The sequence below is a fragment of the Helianthus annuus genome, chromosome 11, assembly GCF_002127325.2.
Source record: "Helianthus annuus cultivar XRQ/B chromosome 11, HanXRQr2.0-SUNRISE, whole genome shotgun sequence".
Taxonomy (NCBI): Eukaryota; Viridiplantae; Streptophyta; class Magnoliopsida; order Asterales; family Asteraceae; genus Helianthus; species Helianthus annuus.
Window position 1 is genome coordinate 176,644,840 of NC_035443.2, and position 21,322 is coordinate 176,666,161.

The following is a 21,322-nucleotide window of genomic DNA, read 5'->3' on the forward strand; positions in this document are numbered from 1 at the left end:
AAAAATAAACCAAAATAAGTATATTTCAAAAATATTTTTAACTAAACCAAAAAAAGTGGGTTTACTTTGATCATAAAAACATGTGAATTTTTGCTTATATTTTATTGTTCGTGTGTCATCAAAGGTCTTTTTTAGTAGTGATACTTGACACAAAAATTTGTTCGGATATCTATATCTGAAAAGCTTCCAAAAAATATAGTTTTATAACTGTTAAAATCTTCCTTGTTAACTAATTGATATTTTTATTAATTTAACCCATGTAATACATCAGGTTATAACTTAGTGTTTAAAAAATATAACATGACATGATAAAAAGATGACACAAAAAGAGTTTAAACTTGACATACACATTTTGATTGTGTTGTTTTTCTGAAGTTAAAAATGTTACGCCCTAACACGTTTAACCTTAAAGATAACGCAGCGGAAAAAGGAGCTTTAAAATTTCTTTCTTTTTAAACGTCTTGACTTACTTGAAGTAAATTTTTAAAATGACACTGTTACACTGAATACTCCCCTTGAACTTATTTACAAATAGAAATATAAATTATATTTATGACATTACTTATTCAAACACTCCCGTACAATATAACTTAAGACTCGGTCTTCGATCTTCACTTTTCAGTAATCCTCCGTGACTCATACAACCTGCATCCACACATACATTCATAACATTAGCACGCATTATATAACTAGATTCATTCTCGTACGCTTCCCATTTCGTTGTCTTCCTAACTTTAAACATTCCATACGCGTATGCATTACCAAATGAGGCTTCAATAATGTACCTGCAATGCTTTTCATTCTCAAGGCACGCTGTTAATAACGTTATTACTTAACACATCTAAATCATGGCTGCATATATTCCTATATGCATACATACACGTCTATGTACATACACGCCTTCCTATGTTTCTACGTACATACGTACACTTATACGTACCTTCATACATACCTATATACACCTTCGCATTCGCACCTACATCCCTACTTACACATTCAAGATCTTACATATCACTACATACACGTATATTAATCACATGGGACCTAAACTTAGATTTATAGCCCAAAAACATTAAAGGCACGATCAAAACCATGCTTGGGAGATCCACCGTAGTCCACGTTTAACATACTGGAACCTATGTTCCAAAAATTGACTTAAATAACAATTTACAGCATTTTGGACATGGGGAGGGCGTCGGCGACGGCCCTAGGGGGCGTCGGCGACGGCCCTTGGTTTTACGCGTAGCCCAAACTCTCCGTAGACAGCAAGATAAGGCGTCGGCAAAACTGCATTTTCCATGAGGCGTCGGCGACGGCCCCTATGGGCGTCGGCGACGGCCTCTAGATTTGCCATTTTCTTGCTGTGTTGTTTTCGTCGATCGTACGCACTAAAACTTGCGTAACTTTTGATCCGTTTATCCGATTAACCTCCCGTTTCTTCCTACATGCTTCTAATTTCACATTCTATCATATGGACTTGGAATCCCATATCCGATTTAAGGAAATTCCTATCTTACACGCTTCCGCCTTATTATTCTTTATCTAACTATTTGACCCGTTCGTGCTTTTACCAACATAATCTGTTTATTTGACCACAATGCCATATGGACTTAATAATTTTATTTTCGACTATCATGAAAGGTTAAATTCTCGGTTGCCTTGCATCCTCTTAACTCACTTTCGCTCAAAGGCTTATTTTGACCCGTTATGGGTATTTGCGCATTAAATGGTCTATGGCATATAAAACTCTATACTTCGCTTTTATACTTGACCAAGACACTACTCGAATCAAATAGTTTGTTTCCAAACGACTTTTAAGGTCATTTGGCCGAAATACCCATCAAGGGCGTTTTTGTCAATTTAGCCCTATCCTTAATAACAAAGGACTTTCTTGCCTAAGTAACCAATCCTACTACTTAGCTATCATTCTTAATCGCACATATCATACTCGGATAGTTGCTAAGATCCGTTTAATACTTCATTGATATCATACCCATTCATTCCTCTATGACCTCAATTATCATAATAATTAGATTGCACATGACTTTACATAAACAACTAAGAAGTAATCATAGAAATTACTTACCTCGTGCATCCGGGTTCGTATCCGATTCCTTGTCTCCTCTTGACCCGTTAGCCTTTCATGCTTGAGTCCGTCTTGACATGATTCCTATACTTTCATGTCACCAAATCACATTTTCGTTAGCATACATCATTGTACATGTTAACGATCATATCAACCGCATATTTCACATTTGACTTTCTTTAGTCAAAATTAACAAGCATAAGACATATAATCAATTTCATATCCTTTCAAACTAATGTAATTCATCATGTCATCACAAATAACGCGTATTAACATAACATGTACCATGCGACTTCCTATGATCCTACCTTTAAGACAACAAATCAAATCATGCTTCCTATGCGTAGACGCGTTGTTGACTTTCGGAAGTCAACGGTTTAACATATAACTTATGACATAACCCCATATATCCGTATTATTATTTTAGGCTACACAAGCATCACTATATATATATATATAACAATCATGATGAAATATGCTTACATCCACACGATCACCTAACTACATACACATACTTTCACATGTTAATGCTTTCATTATCTCACATTTGACCACCACATACAAGGTGAGCCTATTTAAACGAAGTCATAACATCATTACTAGCAAGTTCACATGTTTTGTATTTAGTGTACATCAAATCCTACATTACCAATAAGAAATTGATCCAATACATGATGTGCATCCTCCTCGTTCAAGCATATGGTACAAGCTCCTAATGCACATTTCCACCCAAATGATATCATCAACAACACCTTCTCATGAATTCCTTCTACTACGCGTCTCTTATATTCAACAATCATTAATTATATCATTACCATACTCAACACATATTCATTCATTAGTTAGCATGAAATTTCCCACACTATCCTACACTAGGCATTTCATCAAACACTTGGTGTGCGTACACCGTTTGATGCACAATGTACAACTAAATCATGCTTTCATTCCTATTTCTTATCTTCCTTCATCATCACCACTAAGAATTTCTTTAATTTCATTCCATCCTTCAATCTAACCTATATTCATGCATCACACACTAACTAGTTCATAATATTTAGACAAATTTCACAACTACAAGATCATCACATAACATCATACTACTTGAACAAGTGGGTTTTGCTTCAAACCATGAAATTACTCAAAATCACACACAACACAAGTTCTACTTGGTGATTCTAATTCACAATCTTGCTTAATTTCATATCAATTTACGAATTGATCATAACCCATCTTGTCAAACATCATCAAAACATAAAATTCGACTTACTTGGTGTGAAGAACACTTGGGTGGTCAAGAATCTTGGTTCATGCATTAGTTTTGAGCCAAATTCCTCCCTCAATTTGAAGAATTTAGGCTGATTAGGGTTTTTGTTCTTCCCCTGCCCTTTCTCTCGATCGCACACCATCACCAAACACTGACTAACTTTTGGTCAAGTGTTTTATTTATACATTTTTCATTTTAACCCCCTTATCTTTTATAACATGGCAATTTATTTCATTTTACATACAAACTTGGTTAACTTCATGTGCACATGTGTTTTATACTTTCCATAGTTTATAAAACTTTACTAATAGTAGAATTCTATATTTATCATTTCTTTTCGCTAAATATTACGATTAAAGCATTTTAGTATATCTTACGAAATTTGGGGTGTTACAAAAAAGATGACACACAAAAAAAGAGTATCATAGATTTACTGAATTTAAGTTAATTACACCGTTAATCCCTGTGGTTTATGGAAAATAACAAGGACATGTACTAATATTTTAAAATCACATTATCAGGTTCTAACTTTTCATTTTTAATAACATGGGGTATTAATACTAACTTTTGTTAACTTTTCTGTTAAATTAGAGTAAAATTACTAAAAATACCCTTTTACGTTATGTAATTAACTTTAGACAAAATTGCAGAAAACAACCTTTATGTTATACCCAAACTGCACTTCGTACCTTTCACTATGAAATATGCAAAAACCAACCTTTATGTTCATGTTTTGCTACAGGTTCAACCTTTAACACCAACTCTGTTAATGTTCTCGATTAAGTCACCTCACATGCAAAACACGTGAAGGGTTTTTAGTCATTTTACTTATTCTTTTAATATTAGTTTTTTAATCAAAAACATAATTAATCAGATTTCACCACTGTATGTCCACCTTTCCCCTTCTTCACTCTTCACTCCACACTCTCCAATAGCGAAATTAGGGTTTCATCTTCTCTGTATCCTTTTCACCTTCTCACTTTCCACCGTTCACCAACCACCACCGTATCCACAGCTGAGCTCGACGTCACCGACTCAGTCCAAAAAAACTCTCAGTGTGGTCTCATTCTTACCTCAACAATTACAATCGCAAATGCTGACGTCATCTGAATCAACGCCACGTCATACTCTTACTGCCTTGTGGATCGCGATTCCGACTCGGCGTCAACTCTCGAGTTCAACTCACCGATTCCTCATGACGCGATAACCGCTCCGTTGTTATGTAACTCAAAGCTTGACACGTTTTACTATATCGGATTAACAGGTATAAGTGTTGTTGGTCAGCTGTTGAATACTCTGTCATCGACGTTTAGGTTGACTAACGACGGAAAAATTGTGAATTCCTTGATACCTAGATGAAAAGATTGTGAATTCCTTGATACCCATATTAAAAGATTGGAACTTTCTTGATACCCAGATGGAAAAATTGATTTTTTTATTAATACCCAGATAGAAAAATTGATTTTGATGACATTTTCATGTCTACTTTTATTTTCTTGATGTAAAGTAGACTAGGTTATGTGGTGTCATTGTTACATTGTTTTTCCTTGGTTTGCATATATGGGGCATGTCCTATATATGAACTAGTGTGGAACTCATCCTCACTACTTGTACTTATTTGCGGTTTGTTTTAATAGAATCACCGGGGTAACCCTTTACCCAAAAAAAGAAAAACTGAAAATTTGTTGATACCCGGATGGAATATTGAAGATTTATTAATACCGAATGACAAGATTGAAAATTTCATAAGATGGGTGATCTTGGTGTGGCGAGTGGGGATGGTGTAGGTGGTTGTGGTTGAGAAAGGTGGCTGAGATGGTGATCTAGGTGTGGAGTGGGGTGGGGTGTTGACTTTGTTGTTTGACTGATGAAACAAAAATAGAAAAGAAAATAAGGATTTTAAAAAGACTAAAATACCTTCACATGCAAAGCATACCCTCACATGCAAAGCATGTGAGATAACTTAACCAAGAAATCTAATGGGGTTAGTGGTAAAGGTTGAACCATGTAACAAAAAATGAACATAAATTTTGGTTTTTGTCGATTTCATTGTGAAAGATATAAAGTGCAGTTTGAGGCAAACATAAAGGTTGTTTTCTGTAATTTTGTCTAACTTTATTTTAACTCGAAGGACCATTTGTGTAATTACTCTACACTTCACCCAGCCCTACCTACCCACCTTGTTCCTCTCTCTCACACAACCCAAACAACCACCGGCCTCACGACACCCCCTGAGATCCGAACCCCTACGCCCTTGCAACTTCATCGCTACAGTTCCCCATAGCCGATGATGATGATGATGGTCATCCAGATCCGCAAGTAGAAGTGGTAGCCATCCAGATCCGCAACTTCATCACAGGCGTTCGACCACCGTTGGCCACCACCCCTCTACTTTATCGCCGCCCACCTCACCCCAAACCGACACCACCACTGGTAGCCATCCAGATCCGCAAGTAGAAGTGGCGGCGACACATTAGAAGTGAGTTATTTTGTAATCTGTTGTGTTAATTGATTGGTGAATTTATGTTTCGTTATTTGGGGGAAATGTTGAACCAACGTATGGAATGTTTTGTAGACATTTGGGCGAGAATTAAACAAAAAAGAAGCGTTTTATTTGCTAAAATCTGAGATGAAACTTTGCACACCAATTGTTCGATCAAAATTCTAAGAAAGGTTTTTTATTTGTGGAGATTACTTTCTCAATTTCGATTTATGGTTAATTAATCTTTTTCCATTTGTACTCTGTTGAAGATGTTGAATGGACAGGATGGTTTAAACATTGTAGATTAATTACACAAATGGTCCCTAGATCAAGAAAAAATTGATTACATAAATGACCCTTGTAGTTGAAAAAGGGTATTTTAGTAATTTCATTCAAAGTTGACAGAAAAGTTAACAAAAGTTAGTGTTAATACCCAGGTTGTTACAAAACCACAGGGACTAACGGTGTAATTAACTCTATTGAATTTTGTAAACCATGACAATTTTTTTCTTGACACACGTTTTCAAATGTCATAAAATAACTATGTCATTGTCCGCATGCCAAGATAGATCTTGTTTTTTTTTGCGTGTCAAGATAGATCTTGTTTTTTTTTTTTGTTACACTAAAAAGATTGTAGACAAAAAAGAGTGTCATATGTTTATTGAATTTTGTAAATCATGACATTATTTTTTGACACAAGCTTTCGAATGTCATAAAATGGGCGTGTGTCAAGATTTGTTTATTTTCTAGTAGTAAATGTAGACCGGTCAAGTTTATTTTCTAGTAGTAAATGTAGACCGGTCAATGGAAGTTAGGAAAAAAAGAGAATTACAAGTTTAACCTTTGCCAATGATCTCTAGATCAAGTGGTGGAAGGCTTACAGTGGGCGTCCCGAGAGTACTCGAGATTGCTCTTAGACAGAGTACTCCGTTTGGTCCAGTGGGTGGGGTGTCCCGAGAGTGCTCGAGATTAATTATGTTTGCTGTTAAAAAATAAATAAGTTTAACCTTAACGTTTTTCTCATCCATCCCTGACCTTAATATACCTCACACTTTCTTTTTCGGGTAGAAAACAACTGGACCACTCATATTCGATTTAAATACATTTTAACCGCATTACCAATGGTAGACAAATGAAGCTTCCTAGAAATTTCTCCCATTAAATACATTTATATAAATAACCATAAAATACATCATTTACATATACATATAGTGGGGATGGGTAAAGATGCATATTTCCATATAACTGCTTTAAGGGGAAATGAGTGAAATGTTTAGAAAGGGGAAATCTCTTATTCTTGTTATATGTTTGCAAATGCAGGATTCGAGTTCTTGAGCAAAGGTGATGATAACAAGGAAGGCAGAAGCATGGCAATAAACGACAAATACATAGCTGCTCATTCCATATGAAGAGATTGAATCAGCCACCAACAACTTTGCCGACGAGAATCTCCTCGCACAAGGTTCCTATTTTAAGGTTTACAAAGCACAACTCCTGCACTCAGGTGACATGGTCGATATTGTTGCACACAGATCTCTGAATGATTGGTATACTAATTACGAGCTGTCCATGTCTAGCAATCTCAACCACAAAAATATTGTTTCGGTTTTCAAGATTTGCGTGAATAAAGCTGAAAGGATCATCATTAACAGACATTACGCGAATGGAAGTCTTGGTAAACATTTAAGTGACCCAACCTCCCTCACTTGGATGCAAAGATTGCATATATGTGTGGGGGTTGCAGATGCCTTGGAATACATCCATTATGATGCATTTGAAGATGAGTATATCATACACAATAACGTCAACTCCTCAAAAGTTTTACTTGATCACAATTGGGAACCTAAGCTACATGGTTTTAGATCAACTAGTAAAGTTAAAAAGCACCATCTTGACCTTACTAATAGCTTTTATGGCAAGTTAGAATACAAGGATCCAGCATATGAAAAAACCCGGGGATTTAAACACCAAATGAGAAGAAGACGTCTGACTTGTGATTAAATCCCCGGGTTTTTTCATATGCTGGATCCTTCTATTCTAACTTGCCATAAAAGCTATTAGTAAGGTCAAGATGGTGCTTTTTAACTTTACTAGCTGATCTAAAACCATGTAGCTTAGGTTCCCAATTTTGATCAAGTAAAACTTTTGAGGAGTTGACGTTATTGTGTATGATATACTCATCTTCAAATGCATCATAATGGATGTATTTCAAGGCATCTGCAACCCCCACACATATATGCAATCTTTGCATCCAAGTGAGGGAGGTTGGGCCACTTAAATGTTTACTAAGACTTCCATTCGCATAATGCCTGTTAATGATGATTCTTTCACCTTTATTCACGCAAATCTTGAAAACCGAAACAATATTTTTGTGGTTGAGATTCTTAGACATAGACAACTCGTAATCAGTATAGCAATCATTCAGAGATTTGCGTGCAACAATATCGACCATGTCACCTGAGTGCAGGAGTTGTGTTTTGTAAACATTAAAATAGGAACCTTGTGCGAGGAGATTCTCGTCGGCAAAGTTGTTGGTGGCTGATTCAATCTCTTCATATGGGATGCTTATGGGAATTACATTTTTTGAAAACGACATCTCCAACCACAATCAACAGCTGATCAAATCAGGTAACCTAACAAAGATAACCTAACAAAGATGAAAGTACAAAATATTAATAAAAGGCAACAATGCAAGTTGTTCATGTTAGCTAGCTCACATACAAGAACCATGCCCAGTTAAGAAATGATTCCAATTTTGTGTTGGGTTAATCGTTTGTTTTACGGATCAGCGGGTTACAAGCTAATCAGTAGTAACTAGTAACGAGTATAGAATCGTTTGTTATGGCCCCTTTCGCCATTGTTCTGGGCAGGTCTCTCTCTCCCTCCCTCACATGATTTCATCGTTATTTCTGATATAGTTCACTACTTTTCACCTCTACTCACTCAGTACTCATCAAACACCTAGTTACAATAACTAACACAACAAGTTCAAACAGTCTAGTGGAAGAATTAGAACTCTCCTAGAATATCAATTCACAAACACAGTTTCTCATGAGATTTTGCGTTGACTTCCTTTTTCTCACGATATTTGCTTTGACTAATTTTTCATGACACCCCACAATATATTATAAAATATTTAGATCTTATTATTATTTTCTTATTTTTTTCATTATGTATAATCTTATTCGTATTACAGTTATCACAACAACTATTGCTACTAATACTATTACTATTATTTGTTATATTGCTAATGACACTGGTTAAAGGGCCACTACTAGAGCTATTTTGGACAAAAGGAAAAACAAATAAAAAAGCTGAAATGTACAATGGGGTAGATCTGCGATGCTTCCTCAAGGGCGCTATTATGATCGTAGTCGGATGTTTCAGTTGGTCTTGCTTCATGGTTCTACAAGTAAGAATTTATAAGTTTAATACTTTATTAGAAATGATTATATAATATTAATTATTTTAAATTATAATATGTTTATTTGTACTATGTAGGGAATTACGCTAAAGTCATATCCGGCTGAGTTGGCTATGACTGCTTGGATATGCTTGTTGGCGACAGTTGAGGGCGCTATAGTGGCGTTGATCATGGAGCGGACACCGCATTTCTAGCAACACTCTACTGTGTAACGATCTCTAATTACATTAATACAAACACACACTTATAAAAAGTTGCATAATTATCAATATCAAAAGGCTAAATAAAAATCTCATGGAAGCGCCTCGCAGCACACCAATTTGCTATCCGTATATCTAGAGATGGTGAAATAGGCTGGTTGGACAGTTCGGGTAACAATTCAAAAATGGTAAATATTTTATACGGCTGGATCGACCCAACACACTTTTTTGTCAAATGTTGGTACCGGTACCACAAATGATCGGTACCGTACCGAATCGAAAGTACCGATCCAGTCCGAAACGCCAAATAGTTGATACTGAATTTTAAACGGTATGGTATCATTCGGTACCGGTACCAAAATGTTCATCCCTACTTAATTTACATGTTATTTTTTATGAAAATGTGCCGATTTTTGTGACTGCATTTAACCCATTATGTATGATAATTGTAGCTTTCATGGGATCGATTTTTCTAGCCGAGAAAACATATCTAGGAAGGTAAAAAAATATAACAGTTCTTAATTATTTACCATTTTACCCAAACATACGACGACCCCCTGTATTCAATATCTCTATGGGGTAAAGAAGGTTCAAAAATAAGTAACAAAAACCACGACCGCTAACTTTATGTTGTCATAGGGTTCTTGGAGCAGTTGTCATAGTTGCAGGCCTTTATATGGTTGTTTGCGGTGACGAGGTTATTACCATCAATTCATCAGATGAAGTATGAAGTATGCGATAAACATAGGCTAACGGCGGATGTTTGATAGGCGGTAGAAAATCTGGACATCAACATTGGGGCGTACTCATTCCATCGTTTAAAGCAACTTTAGCAAGAACATCGAGTCTTGCAAACCCCAACAGGGTTGCAGTAGCCATGCTTATGACACTGTTAACGGGACACTAGATAGGGCTGTAAATGAGCCTAGCCGAACCGAACTGAGGTGGGCTCAGGCTCGGTTCGTTTAAAAATTGAGCCGAGCCGGCTCATTTTTTCTTAACGAGCCGGAAAGTTGGGCTCAGGTCGGCTCGTCTCGTCAAAAGCTCGAGCTAGCTCGTGATTCGTTTGTTTAACAAAAGTTTATATTTTTGTATTTTTTTTCACATAATGTTGTACATAAAACCAAAAAACAATAAACAAAACATTATTTAAGCTAAGCTAATAGAATAATAATTTTGGGCAAACTATAAATAAAATAAACAAAGATTCTTTGTTACTTACCTTAATATATATATACTTTTAAACCAATATTACGACTATAGCTTAAGAATCTATTTCTTTCGATAAAAAAATAACCATGTTACTAACTAAACAACATTTCTTAAATATATATTAGAATACATACACATATATTTTAGGGTTTAATTTAAACGAGCCAAATGAGTGAGCCACGAATCGAACCTACTTGGCTCGGGCTCGGCGCGTTTACAAACCGAGCCGAGCCAGCTTGTTTAAAACCGAGTTGACTTCGAACCGAGATTTTTGCAAACTTCGAGCGAGCCTCGAGCCACGGGCTTTTTGAACAGCCCTACTTTTAGAGCACTCCCTCAAGGGCGCTTTTATGAGTGTAGTCAGATGTTTCAGTTGGTCTCTTAGATAGAAATAAAAAAGGTTAATGATCTTAATGATTAAAATATTACCTAACATTTATGAGATTTTTTATGTTTTTTTTTCTACTCTAGATACGAGAAAGACCATTATTTTTTCCAATATTATTTCCTAAACACGGAAATACAATGTTAGGACATCTTCCCAAACAATTATTTTTATCTTGAAACACAAAGAATGAGATTAGTCAAATGTGGGGTTTTAGATGCGAGTTTTCTGTAGGATTCCGTTCGCATATATAATAAATAAACACTTTTGTTAAACAATTACAATATAGAAACAAAGGAAAACAATAAATTACAAACTATTACAATTAAATAAAAGGAAAAAATAAGAGCGGAAATTTAAACAGAAATTTGTTCTTGGCTGAGGATTATGTTAAACACGGGTGCTTTAAAACAAAAATTATATTTAACGTTACCATCCATATCTATGTTTTTTTTGACATTCCAAATTATATCTCTGCCCATTTTGACGGTACGTTTCCGCATGAATTGGATCGGTATCGGTTCGGTTCGTTATAGTACCGGTATGATACATGTACTCGCTATAGAAATCAACACGTGTTTTACATCGAATACAAACGATAAAAGCGAACACTGATACGACACCGATGTTGTTTGAACGGTGTCGATCGATTCATATTGTCATGATACTAGTACCAGTATTCAATTATCGTCGAAGAAACAGTTGTATAAACGAAAAGATTTTTGAAACTGAAAACCATAAAAATAAATATACTGTAGGTATCTTTACCGATGTTATTCGGTACCGGTATTGATATTTGTTCTTATTGTTTTCGATCGATGTAAGGTTTTCTCTTTCGATTACTATAGCAAGGAGCGATATTGTAACAAACCGAACTCACACTGACCAAATTGCTTCCGTTGTTCAATTTGGGTTCGCTTAATCCTGAAAATAAAAAATAAACCAAAATAAATCTATTTCAAATATATTTTAACAAAACCAATGAAAAAGTGGGTTTAATTTGATTATAAAAACATGTGCATTTTTGCTTATATCACATGGTTCGCGTGTCATGAAAAGTCTTTTTTAGTAGTGATACATGACACAAAATTTTGTTCGGATATCTATATCTGAAAAGCTTCCAAAAAATATTGTATTATAATTGTTAAATCTTCCTTGTTAACTATTTGATATTTTTATTAATTTAACCCATATAATATACCAGGTTATAACCTAGTGTTTAAAAAATATAACATGACATGATAAAAAGATGACACAAAAAGAGTTTAATGAAGTTAAAAAGATGACACAAAAAAAAGAATGTCATAGTTTCATGGAAATTGAGTTAATTACACCGTTAATCCCTATGGTTTATAGAAAATAACAAGGTCAGGTACTAATATTTTAAAATCACATTATCAGGTTCTAACTTTTCATTTTTTAACAACATGGGATATTAATACTAAGGCCCTGTTTGTTTGCATCTTAATAGCCTCTTAATACCCCATATCTGATTGAGTCAGATTTCAGATTGTTTGTTTCACCCCTCTTAAAACTTACCAAGCCTCTTATTTGTGTCTGACCGAGTCATACATGGGGTGGAGTCTGACTAAACTCTGAATGATACTTGTGACAGTTGTGCCCTAACAAAAAACCCATCTTCTTCCGCAGCCCCATTCCTCTCCTCTCATCCACAAATCTCCGCCACTGTCACCTCCTCTGCTCCTCCACATAGCCACCGTCTCCTCCTCCACTGCTCCTCCACAGCGCCACTGTCACCTCCTCCTCTGCTCCTCCACATCGCCACCGTCTCCTCCTCCTCCTCTGTACCTCCACAACGCAACCGCCTCTTCTACTCCTCCATAGCGCCGCCGCCAGCCTCCTCCGCCTCTGCTCCTCCACAGCGCCGCCGACGGCCTCCTCCACACTGCCACCGTCCATCCATGTTTGCAGCAGGTTTATGGTTTTGTTTATTGTGGGTTTCATCGTTTTTGAGGTTTGTTTATTGAGAATTTGTGGCTTATGATAGTTGAAAATTAGAAATTTCGTAGGTTTTGAATTGTACAAATTGTGTGGCTTATGCAGTAGTTTTGAGGTTTTGAATTGTACAAAGAAATTCAGAGGGGTAAAAATGTAATTTTACACGGTCATTCAGAGGTGCAACCAAACATCACTTTACTGGTTCAGCACTTACTGGTTCAGAGCCTCTTACCCGACCTCTTATTCATTCAGCACTTATTGATTCAGATGTTGCCAAACAGCCCCTAACTTTTGTTAACTTTTCTGTTAAGTTAGAATAAAATTACTAAAATACCCTTTGTGTAATTAATACTAACTTTTAATAACTGCATGACCATTTATGTAATTAACTAACTCAAGGACCATTTCTGTAATTACTTTACACCTGACTAAAACCCAACCCAAACCAGCCCCACCCACCTTGTTCCTCTCACACAACCCAAACAACCACCGGCCTCACGACACCCCCTGAGATCCGAACCCCTTGCAACTTCATCGCTACAGTTCCCCATAGCCGATGATGATGATGATGGTCACAAGCGTTCGACCACCGTTGGCCACCACCCCTCTACTCTTATCGCCGCCCATCTCACCCCAAACCGACACCACCACTGCTAGCCATCCAGACCTGCAACTAGAAGTGGCGGCGACACATTAGAAGTGAGTTATTTTCTAATCTGTTGTGTTAATTGATTGGTGAATTTATGTGTCTTTAATTAGGGGAAATGTTGAACGTGTGGAATGTTTTGGTAGAGATTAATTACAGAAATGGTCCCTAGATCAAGAAAAAACTCATTACATAAATGACCCTTGTAGTTGAAAAAGGGTGTTTTAGTAATTTCATTCAAAGTTGACAGAAAAGTTAACAAAAGTTAGTGTTAATACCTCTGATACAAAATGAAAAGTAAAAAGCTCGTAATGTGATTTTAAACTATTAGTACCTGACCCGTTACTTTCTATAAACCACAAGGACTAACGGTGCAATTAACTCTATTGAATTTTGTTTTTTCATAACACACGTTTTCAAATGTCATAAAATAAGTGTGTCATTGTCTGCATGTCAAGATAGATCTTGTTTATTTTCTAGTAGTAAATGTAGACCGGTCAATGATAGTTAGGAAAAAAAGAGAATTACAAGTTTAACCTTTGCCAATGATCTCTAGATAAGTGGTGAAGGCTTGCATTTCTTTTGGGAGATGCAAGTTCAACTCTCATTTGTAGCAGAGTGAGGCACTTGTGGACAATGATAGGAAACTCAGAGAAACAACCTGGGTTCGATCCTTGAGCCAAATGAGTTTTACCGGTATTTTCACCGTCGTGCCTACGGGCGGGTGCGTTACCGGGTTTTCCCCGAAATTGGTGGTGGACTAAGATTACTCTCAGAGTACTCTGTTTGATCCAGTGGGTCTCTCGAGAGTTCTCGGGATTAATTTTGTTCGCCGTTAAAAAATAAACAAGTTTAACCTTAACGTTTTTTTCATCCATCCCTGACCTTTAAATACCTCACACTTTCTTTTTCGGGTAGAAAACAACTGGACCATTCATATTCGATTTAACGCATTACCAATGGTAGACAAATGAAGCTTCCTAGAAATTTCTCCCGTTAAATACATTTATATAAATAACCATAAAATACATTTACATATATATATAGTGGGGATGGGTAAAGATGCATATAACTGGTGTAAGGGGAAATGAGTGAAGTGTTTAGAAAGGGGAAATCTCTTATTCTTGTTATATGTTTGCAAATGCAGGATTCAAGTTCTTGAGCAAAGGCGATAACAAATACGTAGCTACTCATTCCTTCATTTAAAGAAACTTTAGCAAGAACGTCTAATCCTGCATATCCCAGTTGCAGACATATAACAAATGAGTGAAATGTTTAGAAAGGGGAAGTCCCTTATTCTTGTTATATGTTTGCAATTCGGGTTTGCGGGAATGGATGTTCTTGCTTTGAATGATGGGATAGTAGCTATGTATTTGTTGTTTATCGCCTTCATTGTTATGGCCCCTTTCGCCATTGTTCTGGGCAGGTCTCTCTCTCCCTCCCTCCCTCACATGATTTCATCGTTATTTCTGAAATGTACAATGGGTTAGATCTGCGACACTTCGTCAAGGGCGCTATTATGATCGTAGTCGGATGTTTCAGTTGGTCTTGCTGCATGGTTCTACAAGTAAGAATTTATAAGTTTAATACTTTATTAGAAATGATTATATAATATTAATTATTTTAAATTATAAAATGTGTTTGTTTGTACTATGTAGGGAATTACGCTAAAGCCATGTCCGGCTGAGCTGGCTATGACTACTTGGATATGCTTGTCGGCGACAGTTGAGGGCGCTATAGTGGCGTTGATCATGGAGCGGACACCACATTTCTAGCAACACTCTACTCTACTGTGTAACGATCTCTAATTACATTAATACAAACACACACATATAAATAAAAAGTTCATAATTATCAATATCAAAAGGCTAAATAAATATCTCATGGAAGCGCTTGGCAGCACACCGATTTGCTATCCATATATCTAGAGATGGTGAAATAGGCGGGTTGGACAGTTCGTGTAACAAGTAAAAAATGGTAAATATTTTATACAGCTGGGTTGACCCAAAACACTTTTTTGTCGAATGTTGGTACCGGTACCAAAAATGATTGGTACGGTATTTCGAGGTAAAATACCGGTACTGTACCGAATCGAAAGTACCGATCCAATCCGAAACGCCAAATAGTTGATACCGAATTTTAAATAGTATGGTATCATTTGGTACCGGTACCAAAATGTTCATCTCTACTTGATTTACATGTTATTTTTTATTTTTATGAAAATGTGCCGACTTTTCAAACAGGGCAGAGAGGGTAAGAGTCGCTCAAAGAGTGTGATTTGAGTAATGTTCTCTTTACTTAATATTGTGTCGAATTGGGTAATGCTTATTTTTCCAAACGGGTCAAATAAGGCAAAAGTTGCGCAAAGTTTTTTTTTTTTTTAGTTTTTAATGGGTCAATTTGAGTAATGTTTTGGCTGTTGGTTATGTTGGTTTTGGTAATGTTCTTGCTACTTATAAGTAGAAACATTGTGTTTTTAATTGGTTGATTTAGGTAATCTTCATCTTTTGAAACGGGTGAAATCAAAATTTACTTAAAGGAAAATCATCAAACAAAAGTAAAAGTCATTCAGAGTGTAACTTTGATCCATACAGTTATTTATTAGATCATTTGATTACGATTCAGTTCGTATCATAATAATGTTGTATCATCATTTAATCCACCAGAAGATGTGATATTGTTTTCGCTATTCACAAACGGAACTCTCATAGATAAACCGCTACTATCAGTTTTGCATGTTGACGTAATGACATCCTCATGAACCGGTTTATAACCCAATCCCGATCGATTTGACCAGTTCAAACATTTTCCTCATGAACCGGTTTATAACCCGGACCAGGTTTTTACATGGTTTTTATTTTTTGTTCACCAACCATGTTTCGCTTTATAACCCTAACCGTTAAAATAAAAACGGATTTTTAACCCTAACCATGTAGTGTCGATCTAGAAATTTAAGTTATTTATATAATTAACTACAAAACTAATCAATTGAATTCGTGCAAAAGGACACCGCTGAAACATGGCATCAACATAAATGACAAAACATGTAATTTTTTTCAAACCGAGTGTAAATAACTTCTTGCTTCTCAACATTAGTCATAACTTTCATAAACATGAGAGCGTCAAGTCTCTTAAGGTGTGCTTGGTTCACAGTCTCTCAAATGTGTCACACAAATAAATTTTATATTTTCTTTATATGATCAAAACTTGTCATTATTTTAAGTGAAAGCACATCCAAACATTATATTATACACCACATTTTACTATAGGTCATTAACGAATTTGGAAAAAGCAATGCGTGCACAATTGGTCATTAAGAGCCACTATTCAGTGCTTCCTAATGGAAGATAAGGGTGTTAGTCGTGTTGATTATACCATATATTCACCATCCCATGACATTATTTAGTGATTAATAAGATGTGAAAAAAAAAGTCAAAAAAAAAAAAAGTCACCTTCACTTTTCACGTTAAAGGTATTTTATATTTGATCTTTACACTACATTCAAAACTAAAAATCTCACCAGTTATTACAAAGCTGAGGAAATAGTAACAATGTACACCATCCGAATCGGATATATTCATTGAAGCAAAGTCAATCACCAACCAATTTTGATAACTCGCCACATATGATACTAAAAAAATAGAATTGATGGTTCGGTTATGTTTTTTTTTAGATTGTTTTTTTTTTTTTTTATCATCAATCATATAATGTTGGTTTTAGTTATATACATTTACAAAACAAAAGTAACCAAATCAAGCTACGTATCATATCTTTTTAGTAACACAAGGGAGGGATCATGAAATATCAATATGCATGTGAAGAGATACGGGCTCAGATCCTTTGTGGGTTCAGGGCAAATCCAAACTTACCAAGAAAACTAGTAAGGACAAACAACCCACGGGGACCACCGACCACACGTCACGTCACATACACCAAGACATTGGAGACAAAAAGGGACATCCGGTGATGTTTGACCAATGATGTTCTACGGATCACTTCATCTTTAATCTCCACTAGTGATTATCGCATGAGAGACAAAAGGACAGTTGATAGCAATGTCTAACCAATCACGTTTCACGGATTCCTGCTCCTCTTAACCTCCACTAACGCTTATTATAGAAGAGACCACAAGGACACCCTGATAGCGATTTCTAGCCAATGACGTTTCGCGAATACACACCCTCATTTGCTGTCACTAACGACCAGCGTAGGGGGGACAAAAGGGATATCCTGAAAGCGACTTCTCATCCAATACCTTCTCACTATCCCAGCTATCACAGTTCTCCATTAGGTGAATTCATTCAATTCTCGGTGCTCCCACTCTCACTTTTACTCACTAAAGAGATTGTTATTCTCACGCCGGAGGGTAGTTACGAGAAACAACCCCTAATCTCTCATTTTCATGACGAGCCTAACGTTGTTTTCAGTTTTTGAGAATGAATCACTATCAAGAACTCACGGTGATCAAAAGTTTCCCCAACTTTTTGAACCTAGTCCAAACTATTAGTAAATATTTTGAATGTATTGTTTTGTATCTAGTCAATAGCATACGGTTAGGCTTTGACCTAGTTTTAAGGATCCTATGTATTCTATATATTGTAACAAACAGTGAGGAATGAAAGCAACGGAGAACTTTTCCAAAACTGACATGGTATCAGTGTAACCATCTTCTCCAGCGCCGGCAACCTACTCTACTTCTATTTTTTTTTTCAATTCTTGCTTTCTTTCTTCCAATGGATCCTAAGCTTTACCCAGCAATCACTGTCAACAACATAAAGAACCTCATCCCCATCACTCTTGAAGTAGAAACTAGCCAATATGCCTCTTGGGCTGAGCTCTTCAAACTCCCGCGCTTATGAAGTCATCGATCACCTGTCTCCTCGCCTTCAAACCAAACCTCCTGCTGCATCCACAGAAGCAGGAAAAGAACCCGATGACCAGTCTTCATCCCCTGTCACTGGCGACGTTTGGAAAAGGCTTGACGCCATCGTTCTACAATGGATCTACGGAACCATATCGACCGATCTTCTCAGCACCATCATCCGTCCAGATTCAACGGCTCACTATGCATGGACTGCCCTGAAAAGCATCTTTCACGACAACCAGGCCACCCGGGCTGTGCTTCTCCATCAGAAGTTTGTTAATGTCAAACTTGACTCGTTTCCATCCATGGCTGCGTATGTTCAAGAAGTCAAGGTTCTGTCCGATCAACTGGCGAACGTTGGATCGCCGGTCACTGAACATACTCTTGTCATACAACTTCTTACTGGTTTGAATGAAGCATACGGTGGTATTGCCTCCATTTTACAAAATACCAAACCGTTTCCAACCTTTTACGAAGCGAGATCTCAACTCATTCTTGAAGAAACCACGAAGGCTAACCGGGTTTCTCATGACACAGCCTTAAATACCTCTCATCAATCCTCTCCTCCATCATTGCCGTCAAACCCCTCACCCCCTCCCGTTCACACCTACACCCGTGGTCGTGGTCGTGGTCGCGGACGTGGTCACGGCCGTGGCCGGGGCAGAAACCCTTCCCCATCATGGACCCCTTTCTCCTTCTCCACAATGGCCTCAATACCCGTGGACTGCCCACCCTCAACCAACTTCTGCCGTCCAATCTTCTCCTTGGTTTGGATCATCTCCCACATACTTTTGGCCTCCTCCACCTTGCCCCTACCCCACATCACAACCACCTCGCCCTACCCCTCCCAACGCTCAACCAGGTCTGTTAGGACCACGTCCTCAGCAGCCCCAAACTCCACAGGCTTACCATGCATCAGCCACCGGTTACACACCAACGGAATTAGACCAAGCATTCAACACTTTATCTTTGCATCCTCCAGACAACACTTGGTACATGGATACCGGTGCTACATGTATTATGACGCATAACCCTACTAATCTTACGTCTTGTTTTAATAAGGTTAATGCTCGAAACATTATCTTCGGTGATGGCACTAAAATTCCAATACATGCGATTGGAAATCATACCTTACCCTCTCCCTTTCCTAATTTCAAACTTAAAAACATTCTTTATGCACCTAATCTGGTTAAAAATCTTATTTCGGTACGTCGTTTCACCACCTACAACAATGTTTCCATTGAGTTTGATCCCTTTGGTTTTCATGTGAAGGATCTCCAAACACGGCTGCCACTTCTCCGATGTGATAGCACTGGTGACCTTTATCCATTGACGCTACCTTCCACTTCAACAGCTCAAGTTTTCACTTCTCCCGCCTCCACATTTCTGGCAGTGTCTCAAGACACTTGGCATAGACGTCTTGGGCACCCTTCTAATAATATTTTGAGTTGTTTGAAACCTTGTTTATCTAGTATTTCCAGTAATATAACCAAGTCTCATGTATGTGAACCATGTGTTTTTGGCAAGCATATTAAATTTCCTTTTTCTATGTCTACTACTTGCACTTATTTACCATTTGACATTATACATAGCGATTTGTGGACGTCCCCAGTTTTATCTTCCAACGGACATCGCTACTACCTTCTTTTCTTGGATGACAAAACAAATTTTTATGGACTTATGCTTTGTCATCCAAAGCACAAGTATTTTCTAAATTCCAAGAGTTCCACAGACTCATTTCTACCCAATTTAATGCTTCAATTAAATGCTTACAATGTGATAATGGAAAAGAATATAACAATACCTCTTTTCACAATTATTTTGCAACCCATGACATCACCTTTCGATTCTCTTGCCCCTATACTTCTTCTCAAAATGGTAAAGCGGAAAGAAAAATATGCTCAATTAATAATATCATGCGTACCATTTTATCACAATCCTCAACCCCACATAATTTTTGGCATCATGCCCTTGAACATGCAACCTATTTGCTAAACATCTTACCCACCAAAGTTTTAAATCATTCTACCCCAACTCTTTCTCTATATCATCGCCAACCCACTTATGATCATCTTCGTATCTTCGGTTGTCTTTGTTATCCATTACTACCTTCGTCAATGATTCATAAGTTGGCGGATCGATCCACTCCTTGTGTATTTTCTCAAAATGGTAAAGCGGAAAGAAAAATATGCTCAATTAATAATATCATGCGTACCATTTTATCACAATCCTCAACCCCACATAATTTTTGGCATCATGCCCTTGAACATGCAACCTATTTGCTAAACATCTTACCCACCAAAGTTTTAAATCATTCTACCCCAACTCTTTCTCTATATCATCGCCAACCCACTTATGATCATCTTCGTATCTTCGGTTGTCTTTGTTATCCATTAGTACCTTCGTCAATGATTCATAAGTTGGCGGATCGATCCACTCCTTGTGTATTTCTTGGCTATCCATCAAGTCACCGTGGATATAAATGTTACAATCTCAACTCCTCCAAAATTTCTATATCTCGTGATGTTATATTTGATGAATTTATTTTCCCTTTTTCCAACTTATCTACTACCCAACCCTCCTATGACTTTTTAACTAATTCTCCTCATCCACTTCTCTGGCATGTCCCCTCCTCACCTACATCTCACCAACAACCACAAAATTACCCCACTTCTCCAAACATTACCCCACTTAATTCCCCCTCCACACCTACATCTCACCAACAACCACAAAATTACCCCACTTCTCCAAACATTACCCCACTTAATTCCCCCTCCACTGACCCACCTTCTATTCCTAC

At 37.0% G+C, this 21,322-nt stretch overlaps 1 protein-coding gene and 1 long non-coding RNA gene across 6 annotated transcripts; one reads left to right on the plus strand and one right to left on the minus strand.

Annotated features, from left to right (window-relative positions):
* Positions 1–509: 509 nt before the first annotated feature.
* Positions 510–3,481, minus strand: LOC110891205. The gene is made up of 3 exons (XR_002565134.1): positions 3,354–3,481; positions 2,087–2,170; positions 510–645 (listed from the first exon to the last, which is right to left on the minus strand). It is a non-coding gene; the product is annotated as an uncharacterized LOC110891205 (long non-coding RNA).
* Positions 3,482–5,487: 2,006 nt separating this feature from the next.
* On the plus strand, positions 5,488–21,039 carry LOC110891200. Of its 5 annotated transcripts, none has more exons than XM_035980120.1 (4): positions 5,490–5,829; positions 14,806–15,225; positions 15,317–19,584; positions 19,795–21,039. In XM_035980120.1, the coding sequence occupies exon 3, from the start codon at positions 18,477–18,479 to the stop codon at positions 19,551–19,553; it is 1,077 nt and encodes a 358-aa protein (XP_035836013.1). In that variant the 5' UTR covers positions 5,490–5,829; positions 14,806–15,225; positions 15,317–18,476; the 3' UTR covers positions 19,554–19,584; positions 19,795–21,039. The 5 variants fall into 5 exon arrangements, 3 of the variants coding, with proteins under 3 accessions (XP_035836013.1, XP_021994588.1, XP_021994587.1); XR_004873010.1 differs by lacking the exons at positions 14,806–15,225; positions 15,317–19,584; positions 19,795–21,039 and adding exons at positions 9,099–9,244; positions 9,334–9,954; positions 10,096–10,609 and having other exon boundaries at positions 5,495–5,829; XM_022138896.2 differs by having other exon boundaries at positions 15,317–21,039.
* The last annotated feature ends 283 nt before the right edge of the window (positions 21,040–21,322 follow it).

Excerpts from the sequence above, each read along its gene's own strand:
- LOC110891200 (XM_022138896.2), top strand. The coding sequence starts at position 18,477 with ATGCCTCTTGGGCTGAGCTCTTCAAACTCCCGCGCTTATGAAGTCATC.